Genomic DNA, 22,782 nt, shown 5'->3' with positions numbered 1-22,782 from the left:
TCTACTTTCTATGGTTCCCATTGCTGGATACCCTTCCTAGTGCCAACTCCTTTACAGTGTATACTGGGTGCTTTTTATTTTATTTTCCTATTGGCACTAGTAGGGTTGCCACATAACTTGCCAGATGAAGAAGGACAAAAAAAAAGGGATGGGGAAATGGGGAAGCCCTTTGACTAAGTAGAGGAGTATTTGAGAAGGTGGAGAGGAGACATTATGCCAGGGGTTGTCAGAGATGTATTGAAATGGGAAATAACCATGGCTGTCTTTCATATGAATGGATGAAAGTATCCAGGAGGGAAAAAGGTGAGATGACAGCAATGGGTTAACAGAGCAAAACCTTCAGAAAGCAAGGAGTGTTATGTATGTAGGGGATCAGGAGGGGATAGTAACAACAGATGGTTAGATATGGGGGGTAGAGGTGAATGTAGGGGGTATGAACATGAGATGGGGTTTGTAGTGTGAGCAGCACTTCTTCATGCAACTATCCCCATCCATACCTATTTCTTTACTACCCACAAGGGGCTAAACATAGAGGGGACAAACAAGGAAAGACAAACGGATTAAGTCGATTACATCAACCCAGTGTGTAACTGGTACTTAATTTATCAACCCCAAAAGGATGAAAGGCAAAGTTGACGTTGGCGGAATTTGAACTCAGAACGTAAAAGCAGACGAAATACCTATTTCTTTACTGCCCACATGGGGCTAAACACAGATGGGGACAAACAAGGATAGACAAACGGATTAAGTTGATTACATCGACTCCAGTGCATAACTGGTACTTAATTTATTGACCCTGAAAGGATGAAAGGCAAAGTCGACCTCGGCGGAATTTGAACTCAGAACGTAACGGCAGATGAAATACCGCTAAGTATTTCGCTCGGCATGCTAACGATTCTGCCAGCTCAACGTATCTATCACACGACTAAACCAGTGCACTCTTCGCTCTTGCACTCTACACCTGATTTCTGTTATTCATAATTCTTCTTATTCACATCCATCAGAACATACTAGTTTCATTCCTCTCTAGTTTTTGTATATCATCTGCAGCCAAAGGCCCATGTCACACTGCCATATAGCAATGTGGTTTACACACAAGCATCATACAATCTGCCTTTTATTCAGAGGGAGACTTTGGTTGCCAACAGAGGTAATAACTCTTTGAATGTTCTCTCTCCTATTGTTATTTTAGCAACGGAGTGGCTGTGTGTTAAGTAGCTTGCTTACCAACCACATGGTTCCGGGTTCAGTCCCACTGCGTAGCACCTTGGGCAAGTGTCTTCTACTATAGCCTCGGACCGACCAAAGCCTTGTGAGTGGATTTGGTAGGCAGGAACTGAAAGGAGCCCGTCGTATATATGTATATATATATATATATATATATATATCTAAGGAACCTGAGGGGCATTCTAGAAAATCTCTTTCCCATGTGTCCTTTGTGATTTCTATTTTAGTTCTGTTACAGATTCCACTAAAAGAGTGAGATCATCAACATATAGTAATTCCCAGGGGAAACCTGCTCTAAATTCCTCTGTAATGACTCAGAGGACAATGGTGGGTAGCAGGGAACTGAGAACCCAACCCTGATCTACTCCTATCTGTACTTTGAATTTATCACTGAATTTATGGTTAACCCTTACCTCACTGACTGCATCCTTGTATATGGTGTGTATAGCTTTCACTTGCCATTCAGTTACCCTAGCTTTCTCAGGGTCTACCGTATCACAAAACAAGGGTCTCTGATGAAAGCTTTCTCTGGGTTAATGAATGCCAAATAGAATAGTTTACTCTTAGCTAAACACTTCTGCAATTGGCTAAGAAGATAGCATCAGTAGTTCTTCTCCTTAGCACAGAACCAAACTGCATCTCCTCTTGCCTGGTTCTGTTTCTAATTAATTTGGCTATTACTCTCACTGTAACTTTCGTTCATTCATTCACACACACACACACACACACACACACATATATATGTCTGTGTGCACACACACATACACATGCATGCACCTGCCTCTTTGGCCGGCCCAGAACTATAACAAAAGAGACTTGCTCAAAGTGCAATACAGTGGGACCAAACTAAACTCAAAATCATGTAGTTGGAAAGTAAACTTCTTAACCACACAGTAGTACCTTACCTATACTAAAAGGTTTGACCTATTTCCCCTTCACTTTGTCTATACACACCATATAAAACAGAACATTTTGCTTTTTTTTCAATGTTTGTTCAAGGGGATTTTGTTGGTGTGAACAATATTGAAAGGATGGTGTTATCCCACACAACCTTTGCTAACACCTCATATCCTTTCCTTTCATTCTTATTAATAAACTTATAATGTATATTGGCCCTTTTATTCATTTAATGTCCTTCTTCCATGCTGGCATGGGTTCGACAGGATCCAGCAAGCCTCAGGGTTGTGTTGAGCTCCATTGTTAGCTTTAATACAATATGCTTTCTACAGCTGGATGCCCCCTTCATAATGTCAGTCACTTTACAGTGTGTGCTGGGTGCTTTTCTCATTGCTCTGACACTAGTCAAGTTGTAACTTACAAGACAGAAAAAGAACAAGGGAAAAAGTCCCCATGGGTCAGTGTGTGTAGGGTGAGTATTTGAGATGGGGAGATGGCTTTATGACTGAAGTCGGGAAGTTGAAGTATGATAAAGGGCCAAACACAGGGGTCTTGCTGTAAGAGGAGATACACAGCCATTCCACTTGATACGGTAGGAGTGAGTGGAAGTAGCTGAGAAGAAGGCATGGATTTAGGACTACATTTTCCAATGTGTTTTTTTATAAGGGATGTGTTTTGAGGGAGACTTGGTTACCATTTCTGGCTGAGTGAACGGCTACCTAGAAGTTCTGTTGCTGGTTCACAGGCTGTTTGTGATGACGTGTGTGTGTTTGTGTTTGTGTTTGTGTGTGTGTGTGTGTGTTGTGTGTGTGTGTGTGTGTGTGTGTGTGTGTGTGTGTGTCTGTCTGTGTGCATGCACTCCTGTGCTTTTAGAGATTCATTGAGAGACAGTGTGTGTGTGTGTGTGTGTGTGTGTGTGTTAGTGGATGTCTACCACTGTCTGTTCTGCATTAAACTCATTACACACACACACACACACACACTCACACACACACAGATTCCCCCCCCACCATCACCATATGGACACCTTCCACAGGATGGTATTGCTACCATTGGTGCCAGGTGTTACACTCCATTTTTTGTCATTAATATTTGTTTTTATTTTATTCTTTGGTGTCAATCATCAGACTGTACCGTATTGATTTGGGTTAAAATGGAAATCATAAGCGTTTATGACATTGAACCATTGTGCTAACAAACTTTTTTATGATATCACGCCATTATTGTAACATCTTCTATTTATAATGATATCATATTCAGAGCAGGCAATTTCTGTGGCGGCTCACTTTAAAATGTCACCAAATAACAAGCATGATATTGATCCACAATAATAACAAACTTGTATGCAAGCATGTATGTTTGTTCTCTTTAATTCATTATCATCATCATCATTGTCGTTTAACGTCCGCTTTCCATGCTGGCATGGGTTGGATGGTTTGTTAACGTGACTAAGTGTGTTACCAAGAGAGAGAGAGAGAGAAACATGTGTATATGTCTGTGGATATGCATGTGTGTGTGTGTGTGTGTGTGTGTGTGTGTGTGTATTTGTATCTATCTCTCTGTATATATATATATATACAATCTGATCTGGCAAAGTTTATACAGCTTGATGCCCTCCCTAATGCAAACCACTCCAAGAGTGTAGTGGGTATTTTTACATGCTACCTGCATCGGAGCCAGTCTGATGGCACGGCAACGACCACGCTTGAATGTTGTTTTTCACGTGCCTCCAGCACATGTGCCAGTAAGGCGACACTGGCAACGATTACACTTGAATGGTGCTTTTTACTTGCCACCTGCATGGGAGCCAGTCTGGCGGCACTGGCAACGACCACGCTCGAATGTTTTTCATATGCCACCAGCACATGTGCCAGTAAGGTGACACTGGCAACGATCACACTTGGATGGTGTTTTCAATGTTCCACTGGCACAAGTGCCAATCAGGCGGTACTATCATCGGCCTAAATTTTTTTCTCTGCAGAAGGAGCTGGTTTCTAACAAAGATACAAAGCTCTATCATTGGAATGTAGACAACGAACATAATGTCACATTTTAAACTTGAGAAAAGTCTTGCAGAGTTATACTGTTCCACTTACAGATTGCAATATACAAGTTTGTTGATTTTTTTTTGCCCCCTGAAAATCCCAGCTTATCCAGACTGTCTAGTATGTATGTATGTATGTACCTATGTGTGTGTGTGTGTGTGTATGTATGTATGTATGGATGTATGTATGTATGCATACATACCTGCATCCATGCATGTATGTATGTATGTATGCACACACACACATATATATGGTCTTTATATATATATATATATAAAGACCATTTCCGAGTGGCAAGTTTGCTAATTGTTGAGAGATTTCTCTCTACATGAAACCATTGTTAAGCCACAGATGAAGAATATTTATCCATCAATGCAGTGTTGAGCACTCATTCTCACTGTTCAATATTAGTGTGTGTGTGTGTGTATTTATACATTGTATATACATCTATATCTCTTTAGACACATATGCTTATGGAAAAATCCTTCATTGATGTATAGTTAACATCATGCACTTACATTCAAGCATTTGCAATTGTCTAAATACAAACGACTATGCTAGAGACAGACCCAAAAGCCCTAATAAGTAGCCTCTTCAATGTTAACATTCCCAAAATTCCCAATTTGAATATTTCCAGTAGGACCAACACCAAATTCAATCTCTGCCCAATTTATTGTGTTTGACAAACTTTATTATCTATAAACATTCTTTTGTGAGCCTTAAAATGCCGTAAAAGTCAATCTTATATACAAAGAGCTTTGTGATCTGAAACTGTTTGCTTGAGTCAAATAAGGGTTTGTTGGGTCAGAGTTTTTCTATGGCCAGATGCACTTCCTGTCACCAACCCTTGTTTTCAAGGAAGGTAATAATCTCTCAATCTATGGAACAACAAACAGTCCACACACGGGCACAAACAAAACCTTGTGAATGGGCCTTTTGTTTACAAAGTTTGCACAACATGTCAAGAGATGCGAAGAAGCCTGGATGTGCTTTCGTGGCAGAACTGCAAACAAACAACATTACTACCACCTGTGTCGTCTCTTGTGAAAGGTAGGAGAGTCCAGTTTGCTGGACATTGTTGCAGAGCTGAAAATGAGGTAATTTCTACTCTTCTCCTCTGGAAGCCATCTGCTCGCGATACAAGAGGGCGCACACTCTCCTACCCTGATGTAATCTCCAGGGATACAAGCATCCAGCAACAGGACCTCCGTAGTGCTATGATGGACCGTGAGGTCTGGCGTAACATAGTAAATCCCATTGTCTCGACCACGGTCAAACAACGATGATGATGATTGTCTACATAAGCGAATGAATATGGGTGGATGAGGAAATACAAACTTGCTCTCACACACACACATTTGATAGGCTTCTTTCAGTTTCCATCTACCAAATCTTCTCACAAGGTTTTGGTTGGCCTGGGGTTATAGTAGAACACACTTGCCCAAGGCGTTATACTGCGAGACTGAACATGAAACCAAAGAGTTGTGAAGCAATATTCTTAACCAAACAAAACTGACCCGTCATCAATAGTCTTCCTACCATGACCTTCCCATCATTTTATCTACGACTTCATTAAATCATGCAGGCATAGATGTCATCTTGTTTAGGACAGGAAGGTGTGAGTTAATGGAAATGTTGCTATTATTTCTAACTGGCCAGATGACCACAAAGGTTATTTGTGTCATCCTTTGGCCTTCTGGTTGGCTGATTGACCTTAATGTCCAGATGGAATGGTTGCTTTTTAATGGTTGTCTCCTTTCTTGTTTTCAGTGAGGATGGGAGGAAAAACTAGCAAAGCAAAGCGGAAAGACAGCGCCAAGGAAAATGAAGGAGTCGCAGAAGCAGTAGAAGACAAGGTATGTTCTTTATATATACTCACCTTATACATACATTAGGGAGGTACATTGCATATACTCACATCAAGGTAAACCCTGTATACATTCATATCTTGGTGGGTCCTGTAGCCCCTTTGTGTGTGTGTGTGTGTGTGTGTATTCACATCACAATAAGTCCTTCATATACTTGAAACAAGATATGCCCTTTATATACATACATGCATGCATACACATTATACTTGCATATATATACACTGGGAAGGTGGGACATGTGGACTTTGCATGAAAGACACCAGTCAGAGAGGGAATAAATTCATATCAAAAGCTTGGCATGGAGCACTGACAAGTGTATGTGGAGGCACACAGCCAAGTGGTTAGAGCAGCAGACTTGCTGTCGAGGAATCGCGGGTTCGAATCTCAGACTGGGCGATGTGTGTGTTTATGAGCGAAACACCTAAGCTCCACACTGCTTCCGCAGAAGGTAATGGTGAACTACTGCTGACTCTTTTGCCACAACTTTCTCTCACTCTTTCCTCCTGCATCTTGCAGCTCACCTGCGACGGACTGGTGTCCTGTTCAGGTGGGGAACCTATATGTCAAGGAAACCGGGAAACCGGCCCTTATGAGCCCGGCGTGGATTGAGAAGGAACAAACTGACAAGTGTTTGACATCCCACTTTGAAGGCTAACTTCATGGAATTCAAGAACGAGAGATCCTTACCAAGAACCTCCAGCATAAAAGACAGGCTGTGCCAAACTTAGACTGAAGGTATTAATTCCATTTTTGCCAATTATAAGAGAATGTATTTTTGATATTATCTTCCTTTGAGGAATGATGTAGTGGCCAGAATAGTCTGGAACAGGATGACAAAAAAGAAAACACTTACAGATGAAGTTGAATATATTAAGATTGATGGGTCAAAAGAAAATTGTTCATCATAATCATCATCATCATTGTCATTTAACGTCCATTTTCCATTCTAGCATGGGTTGGATGGTTCGACCGAGGTCTGGGAAACTAGGAGACTGCACCAGGCTCCAGTCTGATCTGACAATGTTTCTACAGCTGGATGCCCTTCCTAATGCCAACCACTCTGAGAATGTAGTGAGTGCTTTTTATATGCTACTGGTATGAGGGCCAGTCAGGTAGTACTGGCATCGACCACGCTTGAATGGTGCTTTTTACGTGCCATCAGCATGGGAGCCAGTCAGGTGGCACCGGCAATGACCATGTTCAAATGGTGCTTTTTATGTGCCAGCAGCATGGGTGCCAGTCATGCGGTACTGTTTTTGGCCACAACTATGACTCCACTTGACTCAACAGGCCTTGTCAAGCCCAATGGAATTTAAAAAATGAAAGCACCTACCAAGTTAAAACACAACCAGTCAGTTATTGTTGTGTGGGACCACAAAGAAAAGATATGTTCTGTTGTGGAAATCAGCTGCTCTCTATATATAATCATCATCATCATATATATATATATATATATATATATATATACACGACAGGCTTCTTTCAGTTTCCGTCTACCAAATCCACTCACAAGGATTTGGTCAGTCTGAGGCCATTGTAGAAGACAATTGCCCAGAGTGGCTGTGTGGTAAGTAGCTTGCTTACCAACCACATGGTGTCTTCTACTATGGCCTCAGGCCGACCAAAGCCTTGTGAATGGATTTGGTAGACGGAAACTGAAAGAAGCCTGTCGTGTATCATCATCATCATCATTTTAGCGTCCGTTTTCCATGCTAGCATGGGTTGGATGCTAGCAATATCTGTGTGTGTGTATATACATGTTTTTGCATCTGTGTTTGTTCGCCCAACATCGCTTGACTACCGATGTTGTTGTGTTTACATCCCTGTAACTTAGCAGTTCGGAAAAAGGAACTGATAGAATAAGTACTAGGCTTCCAAAAAATAAGTCCTGGGATCAATTTGTTCGACTAAAAGGTGGTGCTCCAGCATGGCCACAGTCAAATTGACTGAAATGAATAAAAGAAAGAATATAAGAATATGTGTATGTCGGTGGTTGCCCCCCCCCCCGCCTTTGACAACAGGTGACTTAGCAGTTTGGCAAAAGACACCAACAGAAAAGTACCAGACTTTAAAAAATACTAAGGTTGATTCATTTGACAAAAGAAAAATTCCTTGAAGGTGGTGCTCCAGCATGGCCACAGTCTGATGACTGAAACAGGTAGGACATAAAGACACAAATAAGAATATACATCTTAGTCACATCACACACACACATTGCCTCAAGACAATAAACAATTTCACAGAGACATACACATAGTCATAAATACACACACATACACACAAGTACCAACTGGCCAGTTAAGAAGTACCGTTCAATCGTCGGGCAAAATGCTGTGCTTAAGAAGACCTGTTGAGTCAAGTGAAATTGTAGTCATGGCCAATGCCAATGGCATGTAAAAAGAATCATTCATGCATGGCCAATGCCAGTGATGTGTAAAAGGCACCATTTGAATGTGGTCGATGCCAGTGCCGCCTGACTCTCTCCTGTGCTGGTGGCACGTAAAAAGCACCATCTGAGCATGGTTGATGCCGGTGTCACCTGACTGGCCCCCATGCTGGTGGCACATAAAAAGCACCCACTACACTCTCGGAGTGGTTGGCATTAGGAAGGGCATCCAGCTGTAGAAACCTTGCCAGATCAGATTGGAGCCGGGTGCAGCCTCCTGCCTTGCTAGACTCTCGTCAAACCATCCAACTCATGCCAGCATGGAAAGCAGACGTTAATCAATGATGATGGTGATGGTGATGATAACACAACAGGCAACCCTCAGTTCCATCCATCAGATCCATTCACAAGGTTTTGGTTAGTCTGGAGCAGTAGCAGAAACACTTGTCCCACATGGCCTGTAGTGGGACTGAACTTGAAACCACATCGCTGGGAATCAAGTCTTCTAACTTCATTGTCCTACTTTTGCAGAAGCAACAATTATCCCGATTCTTCTTGATCCAAAATCTTTGGCAAAATGGAAGTTTGGATTTTCTATTACATTTTTTTTAATAATAATTTATGGTGTTGTTGTTGTTGCTGTTGCTTTTGTTTTAACTGTGTTGTTGTCTTTGATTCTTCAGGAAACTCCACAGAATTCCACAGAGAAAACTGTGGAAGATGTCACAACAAACGAAGTGGCAGAAGAAGCCAAAGAAAGCACCAAACCTACAGAAGATTCCCAGAAAGCACAAGAATCGGCTGTTTCTGAGTCACAAGCATCGGAAAATGGTAGCGCTGAACCATCTTCTTTTACAGAAACAATTATGAATGAAGTGGATGCTGTGGCAGCACAGGTTAAGGAATCAGTCAAGTGTGAAACTGAGAGTAAAGAGGTGGAGAAAGTGTCTGAAAAGGTCGAGGAGGTCGTTGCTGCTGTCGAAACTGTGACAGAATCCGCACCAGCAGCAGTGGCAGCAGCAGTGTCTGAAGTGGTTGTAGAATCTGTACCAGAGATAGTCCCAGAACCTGTCCCAGAACCAGTGCAAGAATTAGTTCCAGAACCAACTCCAGTTCCAGCACAGGAATCTATCCCAAAACCAGAATCTGTTCCTGAAACTGAATCTGTCCCAGAACCAGCATCAATCCCAGAACCCATCCCTGAACCAGAACCCATCCCAGAGCCAGAATCACTCCCAGAGCCAGAATCACTCCCAGAGCCAGAATCACTCCCAGAGCCAGAATCACTCCCGGAGCCAGAATCACTTCCGGAACCAGAATCACTCCCAGACCCAATCCCAGAAGAAGATTCACTTCCAGAACCACCTCTGGACAAACTCCCAGAACCCCTGACAGCTACTCTCATAGAAATAGTTCCAGAATCAGCTCCCATTCCTGTTTCGGAGCCAGAACCAGAGCCTGAGCCGAGCAATGCTACAGATCCAGAAGTGACTGTCGAATCAGAATGCCATGAAGAAGGAGGAATGGGCGATGAAAGTAAGGTTAATGAAGAACTAGACACAGAGGAAGCAGTTACCAAGACAACTGAAGAGGAAAAGGTAGCAGAAGTGCCTGAAACTGAAGAACCATTAATTGAGGTATGTGTTTTAGTTGCAGTTGTTGGAATTTTGACACTGGTGGATCATGTCCATCATGACTTTTAGATTGGGGATATAGAAGTAAAATAGCAGGGAATAAATTAAGTTTTCTTTTGGTATGCAAATTAGGGACCCCTTCATAGAGTAACTGCTGCATTTGTGGAGTATATAAACAGTTTGGCTGCTTGTTTCTCTGGAGACTGTCAGAATGATGTAGACACCTCTGACGAGAACCCAATAAGGTTCGATAATCGATGTTGCCAGAGCAGCCAACTGGCCTCCGCGCCGGTGGCATGTAAAAGACATCATTCGAGCGTGATCGTTACCAGCATCACCTTACTGGCACCTGTGCCGGTGGCATGTGTAAAAGATTCGAGCGAGGTCGTTGCCAGTACCACCTGACTTGCCCCCATGCCAGTGGCACGTAAAAGCACCCAATACACTTTCGGAGTGGTTGGCATTAGGAAGGGCATCCAGCTGTAGAAACTCTGCCAGATCAAGATTGGAGCCTGGTGCAGCCATCTGGTTCGCCAGCCCTCAGTCAAATCGTCCAACCCATGCCAGCATGGAAAGTGGATGTTAAGCGATGATGATGATGATAATTTTTTTCAGTCTGCAGAGAAATGGCTAATGTTTGCTCTGTTTATAATTATACCATATGTTACACACACACACACATATATATATAGAAAGAGAGAGAGAGGGGGAGGTAATTATGTGTATAAACAAATTAGATATATCAATTATAACAGTTTGGGTATTAAAATACAAAATATGCATATAAGTACACATGCAAAATGAGAGAAAGCAAAAAGTGGAGACTTTCAGATGATGAATATTTAAGTATATATTAGATATTTATATCAATAGATCCAACTTACACAGAGTAAAAATGCCAGAGAAAATTTAAGTGGGGGACAGAACGGTGTTATAAGTCCAACACCTGTTTCTGGGGATTCAGAGATCCATCTTTTCACTATATACATATGTATATACACACACACACACATGCTTCATAATTATTGATTTAATGGCCACTTATTCACATATATATATAGAAATATATATATATGCATATATACACCAAGTAAGTTAGGGGTTGTGGATCCAACCCACTAAGGGATAATACTTATCCAATATACTGTTGGTATAATACCCAATTATTAATACACAAGTGTTTTTAATTGCAATGCAATAAACTTACTTATTGTATTAAATGGGTGAAAGTAAAGAAATATTTTACCATTAATTTATATTGGGTCAGATAAAATTGTGAAGAGAAGTTTCTGGGTCAAAATATCAAAATATTGCAGCTGGTACCTTTCCACATTTGTATATTTATTACAAATGTTATGCATGTTATCATCATTTTAATATATATTAATATATTAGGAGGGGCCTTCAGCCATGGAAGCCATGCGAAAGCAGATAAGGGAGCTTAATGCAATCTTCTGATGAACCATTACACACATGCCCATATGATAAACAGATGTTAAATGGTGATATATATATGTATATGTGTGTGTGTGTCTGTGTCTGTGTTTGTCCCCCCAACATCACCCAACAATCGATGCTGGTGTCTTTACATCCCTGTAAATTAGCGGTTCGGCAAAAAGAGACTGAGAGAATAAGTAATAGGCTTACAAAGAATAAGTCCTGGGGTTGATTTGCTCGACAAAAAGGCGGTGTTCCAGCATGGCCACAGTCAAATGACTGAAACAAGTAAAAGAGTGTATTTATTTATATATATATATATATATATATATATATATATATATAGGATATATATATGAGAGCTGTGCGAGCCATGTACAGGGACGCTGCTAGTAAGGTGAGGGTTGGCAACGAGTACAGTGAATAATTCCGAGTAGAGGTAGGGGTCCACCAAGGCTCAGTCCTCAGCCCCCTCCTATTTATCATAGTCCTCCCGGCAATAACGGAGGAATTCAAGACTGGATGCCCTTGGGAGCTCCTCTATGCTGATGACCTTGCTCTAATTGGTGAGTCACTATCAGAACTGGAGGAGAAGTTTCAGGTGTGGAAGCAAGGATTAGAATCGAAGGGCCTTAGAGTCAATCTAGCTAAAACCAAAGTCCTAATAAGTAGGAAGGTAGACAAATCACAAACGCCTTCAGGTAGATGGCCCTGCTCGATCTGTAAAAAAGGTGTAGGTAGAAACTCTATAAGATTCACCAAGTGTAAGCTATGGACACATAAGAGGTGCAGCAATGTCAAAGGATGGCTAACTAGGAAGATGGTTTTTGTATGTGGCAGATGCTCAGGAACAATAAACACTGAAAATGCTCTGAGACCAACTTCTGTCACTTTCCAGGGAGAAAAACTAGAAATAGTTGATAGCTTCCGTTACCTAGGTGACCAAGTCAGCAGCGGGGGCGGGTGTGCTGAAAGTGTAACTGCTAGAGTAAGAATAGCTTGGGCAAAGTCCAACCCATGCTAGCATGGAAAGCAGATGCTAAATGACGATGATGATATATATATAAATACACTCTTGAAACAATTGGTTGACATAAATTTGGGTTGGCTTACCTCTTTGTTTATCATAAGAGGGTTACCACAGAAAAACTTCAGCTGTTGGTTACTCCTTGTTTTATGAACAGTGACCATTCTCAGACTGTGCTTTCATATTGTCTTTGTGGGCGGAGGCACAGGACATGGACTGCACCCCTTCTCAGGTGGGTTTTTTTTTTGGCTTTATTTTGCTTTTTTCCCACAGAAACCTATCTTTTCGACTGCGGAGATTCAGAATCCTCAAAAAAAAAAAAGAAATTGGCATTTCAAAATTCTGATCTGATCCCTGCTCGGTTTTTCACTTTTTTAGAAATTTTTTTTTTTGTGAAATACAGAAAAATATGGAGATTAATGGTTCTGAAAAAAAATTTCGTAAAATTTCAATTTTTCAAAAAAAAAAATAATAAATAAATAAACACCACTCCCCTCCTACTAAAATAGCAGATGTAAAAGGTATCTAAACAGAAAACTTGACATGCTAGAAACAGTAGCTAAATGACAAATCATGTTTTCAAAATTTTAATTTCTGCCACCCCCTTATTTTTCTTTGCCAGAGGAGTGGAGAGGGGGGGAAATTAAACTTTTGAAAACGTTTTTTGGTTGTTTTCAAAATCGTCAATTTTTAAGTTTGCTCCAACTGGAAAGTCCGACAAGCTAGAAACAACAGCCAAACTGAAGATCCACTTTTGAAATACAAATTACCAAAAAAGAAAAAAATATCATTTTGTTGTCGTATGTGTGTAAAAAACTAAGGCCCTCAACCACGACATGTTCACTTTCTGTCACAGATGCACTGGCAGAGGGGAGGGATGTTTATATATTTATTTTTGAAAAATTGAAATTTTACAAAAGTTTTTTTTTCACAATCATAAATCTCTGTATTTTTTTCTACATATTTCACCAAAAAAAATTTCTAAAAGAAGTGAAAAATTACGGGGTGGAATAGGGGTTAAAATTTTGAAATGCAGATTTCTTTTTGCAGATTTGGAATCACTGCAGTTGAAAAAGTAGGTTTCTGTAGAAAAAAAACAAAACAAAACCAAAATAAACCCCCAAAAATAACTGAAAGGGAGTGCAGTCCATGTCCTTTACCTCCACCATCTTTGTGATCCATGGAATGCCTTGGTAAAGTTCTTTGTTAATCATGTTCACAGTAAAAGATATTTAGAGCATCACAAAGTATTCTAGTGTTGTACGTGCCATTTAGAGTTATTTTTTAACCTGGAAGTTGTAACTGTCCATGTTATTTAACCATAAACTAATATTTCAGTTCTATATTTAAGAGATGAGGAATTATGTACATTATTTACATTTGACGGATATTTGTCCTCATCTTGTTTGTTGTTAACACAACGTTTCGGCTGATACACCTTCCAGCCTTCATCAGGTGTCTTGGGGAAATTTCGAACCTGGGTTCTCATTCCTGAGGTATTTTTCAATGTTATTATTATTACTATTCTTATTCTTATTATTATTCAGGTCACTGCCTGGAATCGAACTAGGAATCTTGGGGTTAGTAGCCTGCGCTCTTAACCACATGGGCATATGGCATAGTGGTTAAGAGTGCAGGCTACTAACCCCAAGATTCTGAGTTCGATTCCAGGCAGTGACCTGAATAATAATAGTAATAATAATAATAATAATAACAACAACAACATCGAAAAATACCTTAGGAATGAGAACCCGGGTTTAAAATTTCCCCAAGACACCTGATGAAGGCTGGAAGGTGTATCAGCCGAAACAAGATGAGGACGAATATCCATCAAATGTAAATAATGTAAACTAATATTCATTCAACCACAGCTTTAAAGGAGTCTGTTTTAGTTTCTTGTGGAAGATTAGATTTCCATTTTTTATCTGAAAAATTAAATGTATTTACTAATCCTTGTTTTCATATCACTCTTTGATTTGGAGATATGATTTGCAACGTATTTGGAGTCCTATTTCTTCTCCATCGAGAGGGTGCAAGCGTTCAGTTCCACCTTGGTTGTACTTTGTAACACATATTCTCCATTGAAGCAACATTGATATATTGTCCCATTTCACCGACATCTTCTTTCTGTAGATCACATCGGAGGATATTGGCAGCTTCCATAAGATCTCTGACAAATGCCAGACTGTTGGCATAATCTACATTCATACAGGGTTTTATTGTGTGTAATGTTTATTTTCGTTGTAGGTCAGTGGCGAGAAGTGTTCTGTTGAGATACGCTGGGATGAAGAAGCTGAGAAAGTCTTGTTGGCTGGATCTTTCAACAATTTTGAGGAACATTTAACTTTAAATAAGATGTAGGTTTTGTTTTCTGATATTTTTCTTGGAAGTAAAGTGTGTGGGTGGGGCTGTAATTTATGCATATTTGTCTACACACTCATTCACTTTCAGAAATCTACACACGGACATATCGCAAATCCTCGAGTATAATCCATATTTTCCCCCAAAAGTTTAAAGGTCAAAATCACTAGTGCGTACTATATACAAGATTAAAAATGAAAAATATCCTCTAAGCAAGGTCCGAGTGTCAATTTGCTGTCTGGAAATGTTTATTCTGAGGCATTTTGTGACGTTGGACGCAAAAATACCTTAAGCTAAGCCTGAAAGCAATGAAGTCATAAAAGAATCATCCATAACTTGCAGTAAACAATAACATGTAACAAAAACAATTTGCAGACATATTTACATTCCCATATAACAGTTAAGAACATCACCATTATTATATTACGCATGCACGGAAGTATTTGTTCGACTAGGTGCTGCTGGCTTAATTTCGCACGACTCAAGTTAGAGAAGGGGTGCGTATTATACACAAGGTTTAGTTTTTTCAGAAGTACAGCCCCCTAAAAATCCCCTGCATATTATACTCAAGGGCAGACTATACTCGAGGATTTACAGTATACATACAAAAAAATACACCTATCTGTCTGAATGTATGTTTATATTAGTTTTTATGTTCAGTTACAATAAAAATAATTTTACTCCGATGGGTTACTCTGGTGCAACTTCCTGGCTTGCCAGTCGCCAGTCAAACTGTCCAACCCATGCTAGCATGGAAAAATGGATGTTAAACAAATAATGATGATGATGATGAGTACAATTGTTCAATGATAGCTTAACTGGATGAAACTCTTCAAGGGCACTCCTGTTGGGGCAAGTGAAATCGAAATCGGAATCGAAATTGAACCAATCCTATGACTGGCACCCGGCAGATGCCAGGACCCCTGGACTGGTGGTACGTTAAAAGCACTATCTGAATCGTGGCCGATGACAGCGCTGCCTTGACTGGCTTCCGTGCTGGTGGCACGTAAAAAGCACCATCCGAATCGTGGCTGATGCCAGTGCCACCTCGACTGGCTTCCGTGCCGGTGGCACGTAAAATGCACCAATCCGACTGTGGCTGTTGCCAGCCTCCCCTGGCACCTGTGCAGGTGGCACGTAAAAAGCACCCACTACACTCACGGAGTGGTTGGCGTTAGGAAGGGCATCCAGTTGTAGAAACATTGCCAGATAAGACTGGAGCCTGGTGCAGCCTTCTGGCTTCCCAGATCCCCGGTCGAACCATCCAACCCATGCTAGCATGGAGAACGGACATTAAACGATGATGATGATGATGATGATATATATATATATGTGTGTGTGTGTTAAGGGCATTACTACACTAGAATGCCTCATGCTATGAGGGACTATTAAAGTTAAGACTACCATAATAAATAATAATAAATGTATTTATTATGGTAGTTTTGACTTTAATAGTCCCTCATAGCGTGAGGCATTCTAGTGTAGTAATGTCCTTAATATAAATAAATATATTTTAAAGAGAATAATTATAATTTTTCCCTTTCGAGGTTTTGTTCATGCTGACTACTTGATAAATTCTTATAAAGATTTTATACTATTTTATAATTATATGTATATATATATATATATATATATATATATATCATCAGCATCACCATCTTTCAACGTCCGTTTTCCATGCTGGCATGGGTTGGACAATTTGACTGAGGTCTGGCAATGTTTCTACAGCTGGATGCCTCTCCTAATGCCAACCATTCCGAGACTGTAGTGGGTGCTTTTTACGTGCCACTAGCACAGGTGCCAGTCAGGTGGGCCAGGCATTGCTCATGTTCAGATAGTGCCTTTTATGTGCCACTGGCACGGGAGCCAGTCAGGAGGCACTGGCATTGGCCATGTTTGGATGGTGTTTTTACATACCACCGGCATTTGAGCCAGTGAGTTGGTACTGTTGCCAACCATGTTCAGATGGTACTTTTTATGTGTCACTGGCACGGGAGCCAGTCAGGGGACATTGGCATCGAAACATTCATAGACACACACACACACACATGCATACACACATACATATATACACACAACAGGCTTCTTCTAGTTTCTGTCTACCAGATCCACTGATAAGGCCTTGGTCAGCCTGGGGCTATAAGAAAAGCCACTTGTCCAAAGTGACACACAGTAGGACTGAACCTGAAACCTAGTGGCTGTAAAACAAGTTTCTCAACCACCCAACCATGCCAGTGCTTCTAATCTTCCCGGCCTGTTCAGCTCATGTCTGACCTGGGGTTACACAGGAACAGAAAGATATATGTTAAAAGCTATGTCTCCCTATATCTGTTATTCACTTCATGTTTTTTTCTCAACTTTATTGCAGTGAAGAGGCTTTCATGCTCAACCTTGACCTTGAAGCTGGCGAATATTTATATCGCTTCCTTGTCGATGATGAATGGAAGATCAACACGAACCAGGTATGTTGTATGCAGAAGCACTTTCCCTTTCATGTAGACATATACAGATAGATAATTAGACGCTTATAGACACAGGGCCATACATACATACATACATACATATTTCCTTTCCTTCTTGGGACACAAAACTCCACTTGTGAAGACCTGTTGAGGCAAGAGAAAATCAAAATCAAAATCGTAATCTATCAACATCAATGGAATTTGTAGCTGTGATACCAGTGCCGGTGGCACATAAGTGAACCATCTGAACGTGGCTGTAGCCAGCGCCGCCCTAACTGGCTTCCGTGCCAGTGGCACGTAAAAAGCACCATCCGATCGTGGTCGTTTGCCAGCCTCGTCTGGCACATAAAAAGCACCCACTACACTCACGGAGTGGTTGGCGTTAGGAAGGGCATCCAGCTGTAGAAACACACCCAGATCTGATGGCCTGGTGCAGCCTTCTGACTTCCCAGACCCCAGTTGAACCGTCCAACCCATGCTAGCATGGAAAGCGGATGCTAAACGATGATGATGATGATGATGATGATGATATACATACATACATACATATATCTCAATAATATAAGAAAATAGAGAGACAATTATTAGTTTATTATTCATTAATTAAAACAAATTGACAACATCTCTTACAGCTGTTTCAATTCTAGATCTTCAGAAAATTAATTAATAAAATTTAAAATTATTTGGAAGTCAAATCTCAACAGAGGTAGCTTAAAATAGACAAAATATTTTGTATATCTTAAACTACCTCTGACGAGATTCGACTTTCAAAATAATTTTAAATATTATTAATTAATTTTCTGAAGATCTAGGATTGAAACAGTTGTAAGAAATGTCAATTTTTTTAATTAATAAATAATAACTTATTAATTGTCTCTTTATTTTCTTATCTTATTATAATAAATAAATAAATAAATAAATATAAATCACGGTTTATATAGTTACCTTACAGTTGAGTATCAAATGTAATGTTCAACATTCTTTGTATAGGTAACTAATCAGTACTTTCATAGGATTTTGCTATCCCTTAATGAGGTTTCTAACCTTTATTTGAATTTATATATATATATGCCATCATCATTATCATCATCATCATCGTTTAATGTCCATTTTCCATGCTGGTATGGGTTGGGCAGTGTGATACAAGTTTGCAAAGCTAGGAGCCATGCCAGGTTCCATAGTCTGTTGTGGCATGGTTTCTATGGGTGGATACCCTTCCAAATACCAGCCAGTGTACAGGGTGTGCTGGATGCTTTTTATATGGCATCAGCACTAATAGGGTCACCAAAGTTTCTTGCATGACAAGAACCTCTCAAATCCCAGTTTGAAAAGAAAGGAGAATGAGTTGGAGAGTAAAATAAAGAGAGTGGTAGTGAGAGAGAGAAGATGGCAGAGATGTGTCGGGGCATGTCGTTGAGGGACATTTGGGGTGGTGATATAGAGGCTTGGGCTGGGTGAATGGGGCAGGATGAGGTGACCATAGCAAATAATGGAGGGAAACCTAGGAGAGGCTTGAGGGCAGGGGTTGCAGTAGATATGTTAGGGCATTGAGGATGTTAGCAGGTAAGCGAGGAGTTGATGATGGAGGGCAGTATAGGGAAGGGAAAGGAGGGGATTGATGGGGACAGTAGGCAGGGGAATAAAGGTAACTGGTGGTGGTGGGAGGATAGATAACTGAGAAAGCCAGGGGATGTAGTATGTGCCTGTTCTGCACTCAGGGGATAGGGGAAGTGATGGGTTTTAGGGTATGAAATGCAGGTGGGGAAGAAGGTTAATGGAGCAAAAATCCTCATGGACAAACATTACCAAGGTGGGTTTTCTGGATAACAATTCTGCTGTGGTGGGCAAGTCTTCTTGAGTACAATAAAACACTAGATATCTCAGCCCTTTATCATCTCTTTTGTAAGGCTCAGCATTTTGAGATTGGCCTTCAGTACTTTGTCCCATGTCTTCCTGGGTCTCCCACTTCCAGAACTTCCCTCAACTATCCTCATCCATTCACATCCCTTGACCAAACCAGTGCCGTCTTCTCTCACGCTCGCTGCTTCTAATTCCTCTTATGCCCAACTTTTCTCCCTGTACTCTCTGTCTCACTTGTATCCTGATATTTCACATCTAATGGAGGAGGATACTAGCTTCATTCCTATCTAGTTTTTGCATAGCATCTGCATTCAAGGCTCACGTCTCACTACTATGTAGAATTGCTGTTTGTGTTTGTTGTTTGTTTGTTGAGCGGAGCGGTCTTCATCCCTTGGGAGAAGTCCGAAACGAGGTCCTTTGCTATTCGTAAGACCCGCAGAAGAGAAAGCAGGTCAACCCCCGACACCATCGACGGATGGGTGAATGCGCATCCAGGCTCAGCGGTTGCATAGGAAGTCAGGGACAAAAAGCTCGTGGAGCTTTAGGTGTTTTCGCTCAATAAACTCACACAACGCCCGGTCTGGGAATCGAAACCGCGATCCTCCGACCGCGAGTCCGCTGCCCTAACCACTGGGCCATTGTGCCTCCATTGCTGTTTGTGTACATGCATTGTACAACCTTCTTTTTGCTCAGAGAGAGACCTTTGATTGCCAATGCAGGTAAAATTTCTCTGGATTTTCTCCATCCTATTCTTATTCTAGCAATTACACTTTTGGAACATCCTCTTCACTGCAAATTAGGTCACCTAATTAGGTCAGCAGTAATTATTATCCACCAGAAAGCCTCTGAGACATTTGAGGAAATCAGTCTCCCATGTATCTGAGAGTCTTTATGGCACCTGTACATCGTCCACATGTAAACACTACCTTCTCTGCGTATCCATAGCTTTCCCTTGGTACACCGAATGGAATTTCTGCTTACGCCCTTTCTACATATTGAACAGGGGTTATGGGCCCTGTTCGAAAAAGGGGTAGGGTTCTGCTTGATTTCTTACTTACAGGGACCTTGGTCTTTGCGAGGTTAACCATAAGTCCCTTTGACTCCAAGTTTTGCTTCCATAGCTGGAATTTCTTTTCTAGTTCTGTTAAAGATTCTGTCATGAGAACACGATCATCACAAGTTCTCATGCTCTTCCAGTCTTATATTCTTCTGTTGTGGATAGTCAGACAAGAATGAGCGGGCGGGGGGGGGGGGGGCTGAGGACTGAGCCTTGGTGAACACCTGGCTATGCATTAAATTCACATGTTTATGTGTGTGTGTGTGTCACATGATTTCTGCTGCCCACCACTACTCACCTGCCAACCCAATGATTGACATTTATTCTTGTTTGAAAGAAGTCATTTGTGTGCGTGTGTGTGTGTGTGTATATATATATGTATGTATGTATGTATGATAAATTGCTAGCCACTAAACCTTTTTCTATTTCCTCTCCCTGTTTATTTCTGTGTCCCTTTCTGTCGAAGAGCGTAGGCTCAAAATGTAAAAGACTTTCTCACTTCCCGAGCGTTAAACTAATACACTTGCTTGTTCTTTACTCCCATCTTTGTCTTTTTTTTTTTGTAAATTCCAACTATATGTATATATACATGTGTGTGTGTGCTTGGCAACCAGTGTTGGTGTGTTTGCGTCCCCGTAACTTATCGTTTCGTTTGAAAGCAAGTATCTTGTATGAAACTCTACAGAAACCTGTCTCTTGTCTGTTTTCCAGCCAATAAAGTCCAACTCTGAAGGAACCGAGTTTAATGTGTTAACTGTCCAGAAATCTTGAGACCTGACTGACAAAAAGGTCACAATGAGGTCATCTTTAATACCTTCCTTACAGCCACTCTATGCAGAATCCTTTGACCGATAATGATGGCCACAACATCACGATGGAATTACTAAAAATGGCCAAAGTCTTGAAGTGTGGTCAAGAACAAGAACAACAACAACAACTATATCATCAACATTATGGAATGGAAAATATTGATTTGTAAACAGAATGTGTGTGTGTGTGTGTGTTATAGACATGGATGTTGTGAGATTAAGCAAATATATGTGTACTTGCATGTGTGCATATGCAGGTATATATATATATATATATATATATATAATATGTAGGCATGTGTATGTGTGTGTGTGTGCATGTATATATGTATGTACGCATGTATATATATATATGTATGTATGCATGCATGTTTATATATATATATATATATATATATATATGCATGTGTGCATGTATATATATATATATACATGTATAAATATATAGATCTATATATGCACATACACATGTAAATCTTTCTATAATATATATCTAAAAACATACATATACATATACACACACACAAATATATATACATACATACATACACACACACACAGATGATTTCATGAACACAGGATTCATCCTTGAGCTACTTCAAGTTTCATGCTCTGATAGTGCACTTAAAAGACATACCTGTATACTGTTTCATGCATGACCGACCTGGCAATCATTTGAGCTCAGACGACCATTTACTCCATGGGGAAATACAAGAAGAAACAAGAAAAGTATCACAAGAAAAACATTTTACTCATTTTTTTCATGGAGTACCTATGTCATTTGAGTCTGATCAATTGCTGGGTCATGCATGGTACACTGTATACACCTGTCTTGTTGCTGCATCATTCAAGCATGAAACTTGAAGTAGTTCATGTATAAATTCTGTGTTCATTAAATGATATCTAGTTCTTGCCATACTGAGTACTTTTTGGTTCAATATACAATACACATACATACGTATATATAAGCATGTGTGTGTGTCTGTGTGTGAGCACTCGTATATATTTATACACATGTATGTATGTATATATGTATATATACATGTATGTTTATATATGTATGTATATATATATATATGTGTGTCTAAAGCACATACATGTATACATATATATATGTGTGTGTGTGTGTGTGCGTCTGTATGTTTTATATATATATATAATGTGCATAGAAAGATGCACATGAATATATTTATACATGAGTGTGTGTGTGTGTGTGAAAACAATGTTTATATATATATATATACACATGTAATAGTTTTTTTTAATCTTTTACAGTTTTAAATATATTCTCTGCTTTATATTTTGGAATATTATTCTTAATTCTTAATTCTTTTGTCTTCTGTTGGAATGGAAAGTTGGTTTCGTTCGCTCCTTTTCGTTGTATAAAATGTTTGAGGTTTTTTTTTTTACCTTTTTTCAAATAAATACAAAAAAAAAAAGGAGACAGTGAACATTTCAAAATTAACTTTGGAACAAAAAAAATATCTAAACGATTTTTTATAAGGTTTTATTTAATAAGACCGATTGATCAGTTGAGACACACTATAATTTGTAATGTCTGGAATTGTCGGAGTCAATGAGAGAAAGAAATGAGTTCAAAGATGCTGATTAAAGATGCTGAAGGAGAATTAATAATAATAATAATAATTCGGATAATTTGAATAAATCAAATAAAATACCAATAATTTGTGGTTGTGCTTTGTTTGCGTTTG

The 22,782-nt window shown here is 40.0% G+C and overlaps 1 protein-coding gene across 5 annotated transcripts in view; it reads left to right on the top strand.

Moving 5' to 3' along the window:
- The window catches only part of LOC115212790 (protein TsetseEP), a 134,686-nt gene extending 113,643 nt beyond the window's left edge, over nucleotides 1-21,043 (top strand). For all 5 annotated transcript variants that reach the window (XM_036508986.1, XM_036508994.1, XM_036508991.1 and 2 more), the window contains 5 exons: nucleotides 5,940-6,025; nucleotides 9,107-10,060; nucleotides 14,769-14,878; nucleotides 17,251-17,344; nucleotides 20,973-21,043. In XM_036508986.1, coding sequence (XP_036364879.1) covers nucleotides 5,940-6,025; nucleotides 9,107-10,060; nucleotides 14,769-14,878; nucleotides 17,251-17,344; nucleotides 20,973-21,032 — 1,304 coding nt within the window. In that variant the 3' untranslated portion in view covers nucleotides 21,033-21,043. The remainder of the gene's footprint in view (nucleotides 1-5,939; nucleotides 6,026-9,106; nucleotides 10,061-14,768; nucleotides 14,879-17,250; nucleotides 17,345-20,972) is intronic.
- The last annotated feature ends 1,739 nt before the right edge of the window (nucleotides 21,044-22,782 follow it).

This window comes from Octopus sinensis, linkage group LG1, assembly GCF_006345805.1.
Source record: "Octopus sinensis linkage group LG1, ASM634580v1, whole genome shotgun sequence".
Lineage (NCBI taxonomy): Eukaryota > Metazoa > Mollusca > Cephalopoda > Octopoda > Octopodidae > Octopus > Octopus sinensis.
Note: the sequence above shows the minus strand (reverse complement) of the source record. Positions and strands in the feature narration are given on the sequence as shown.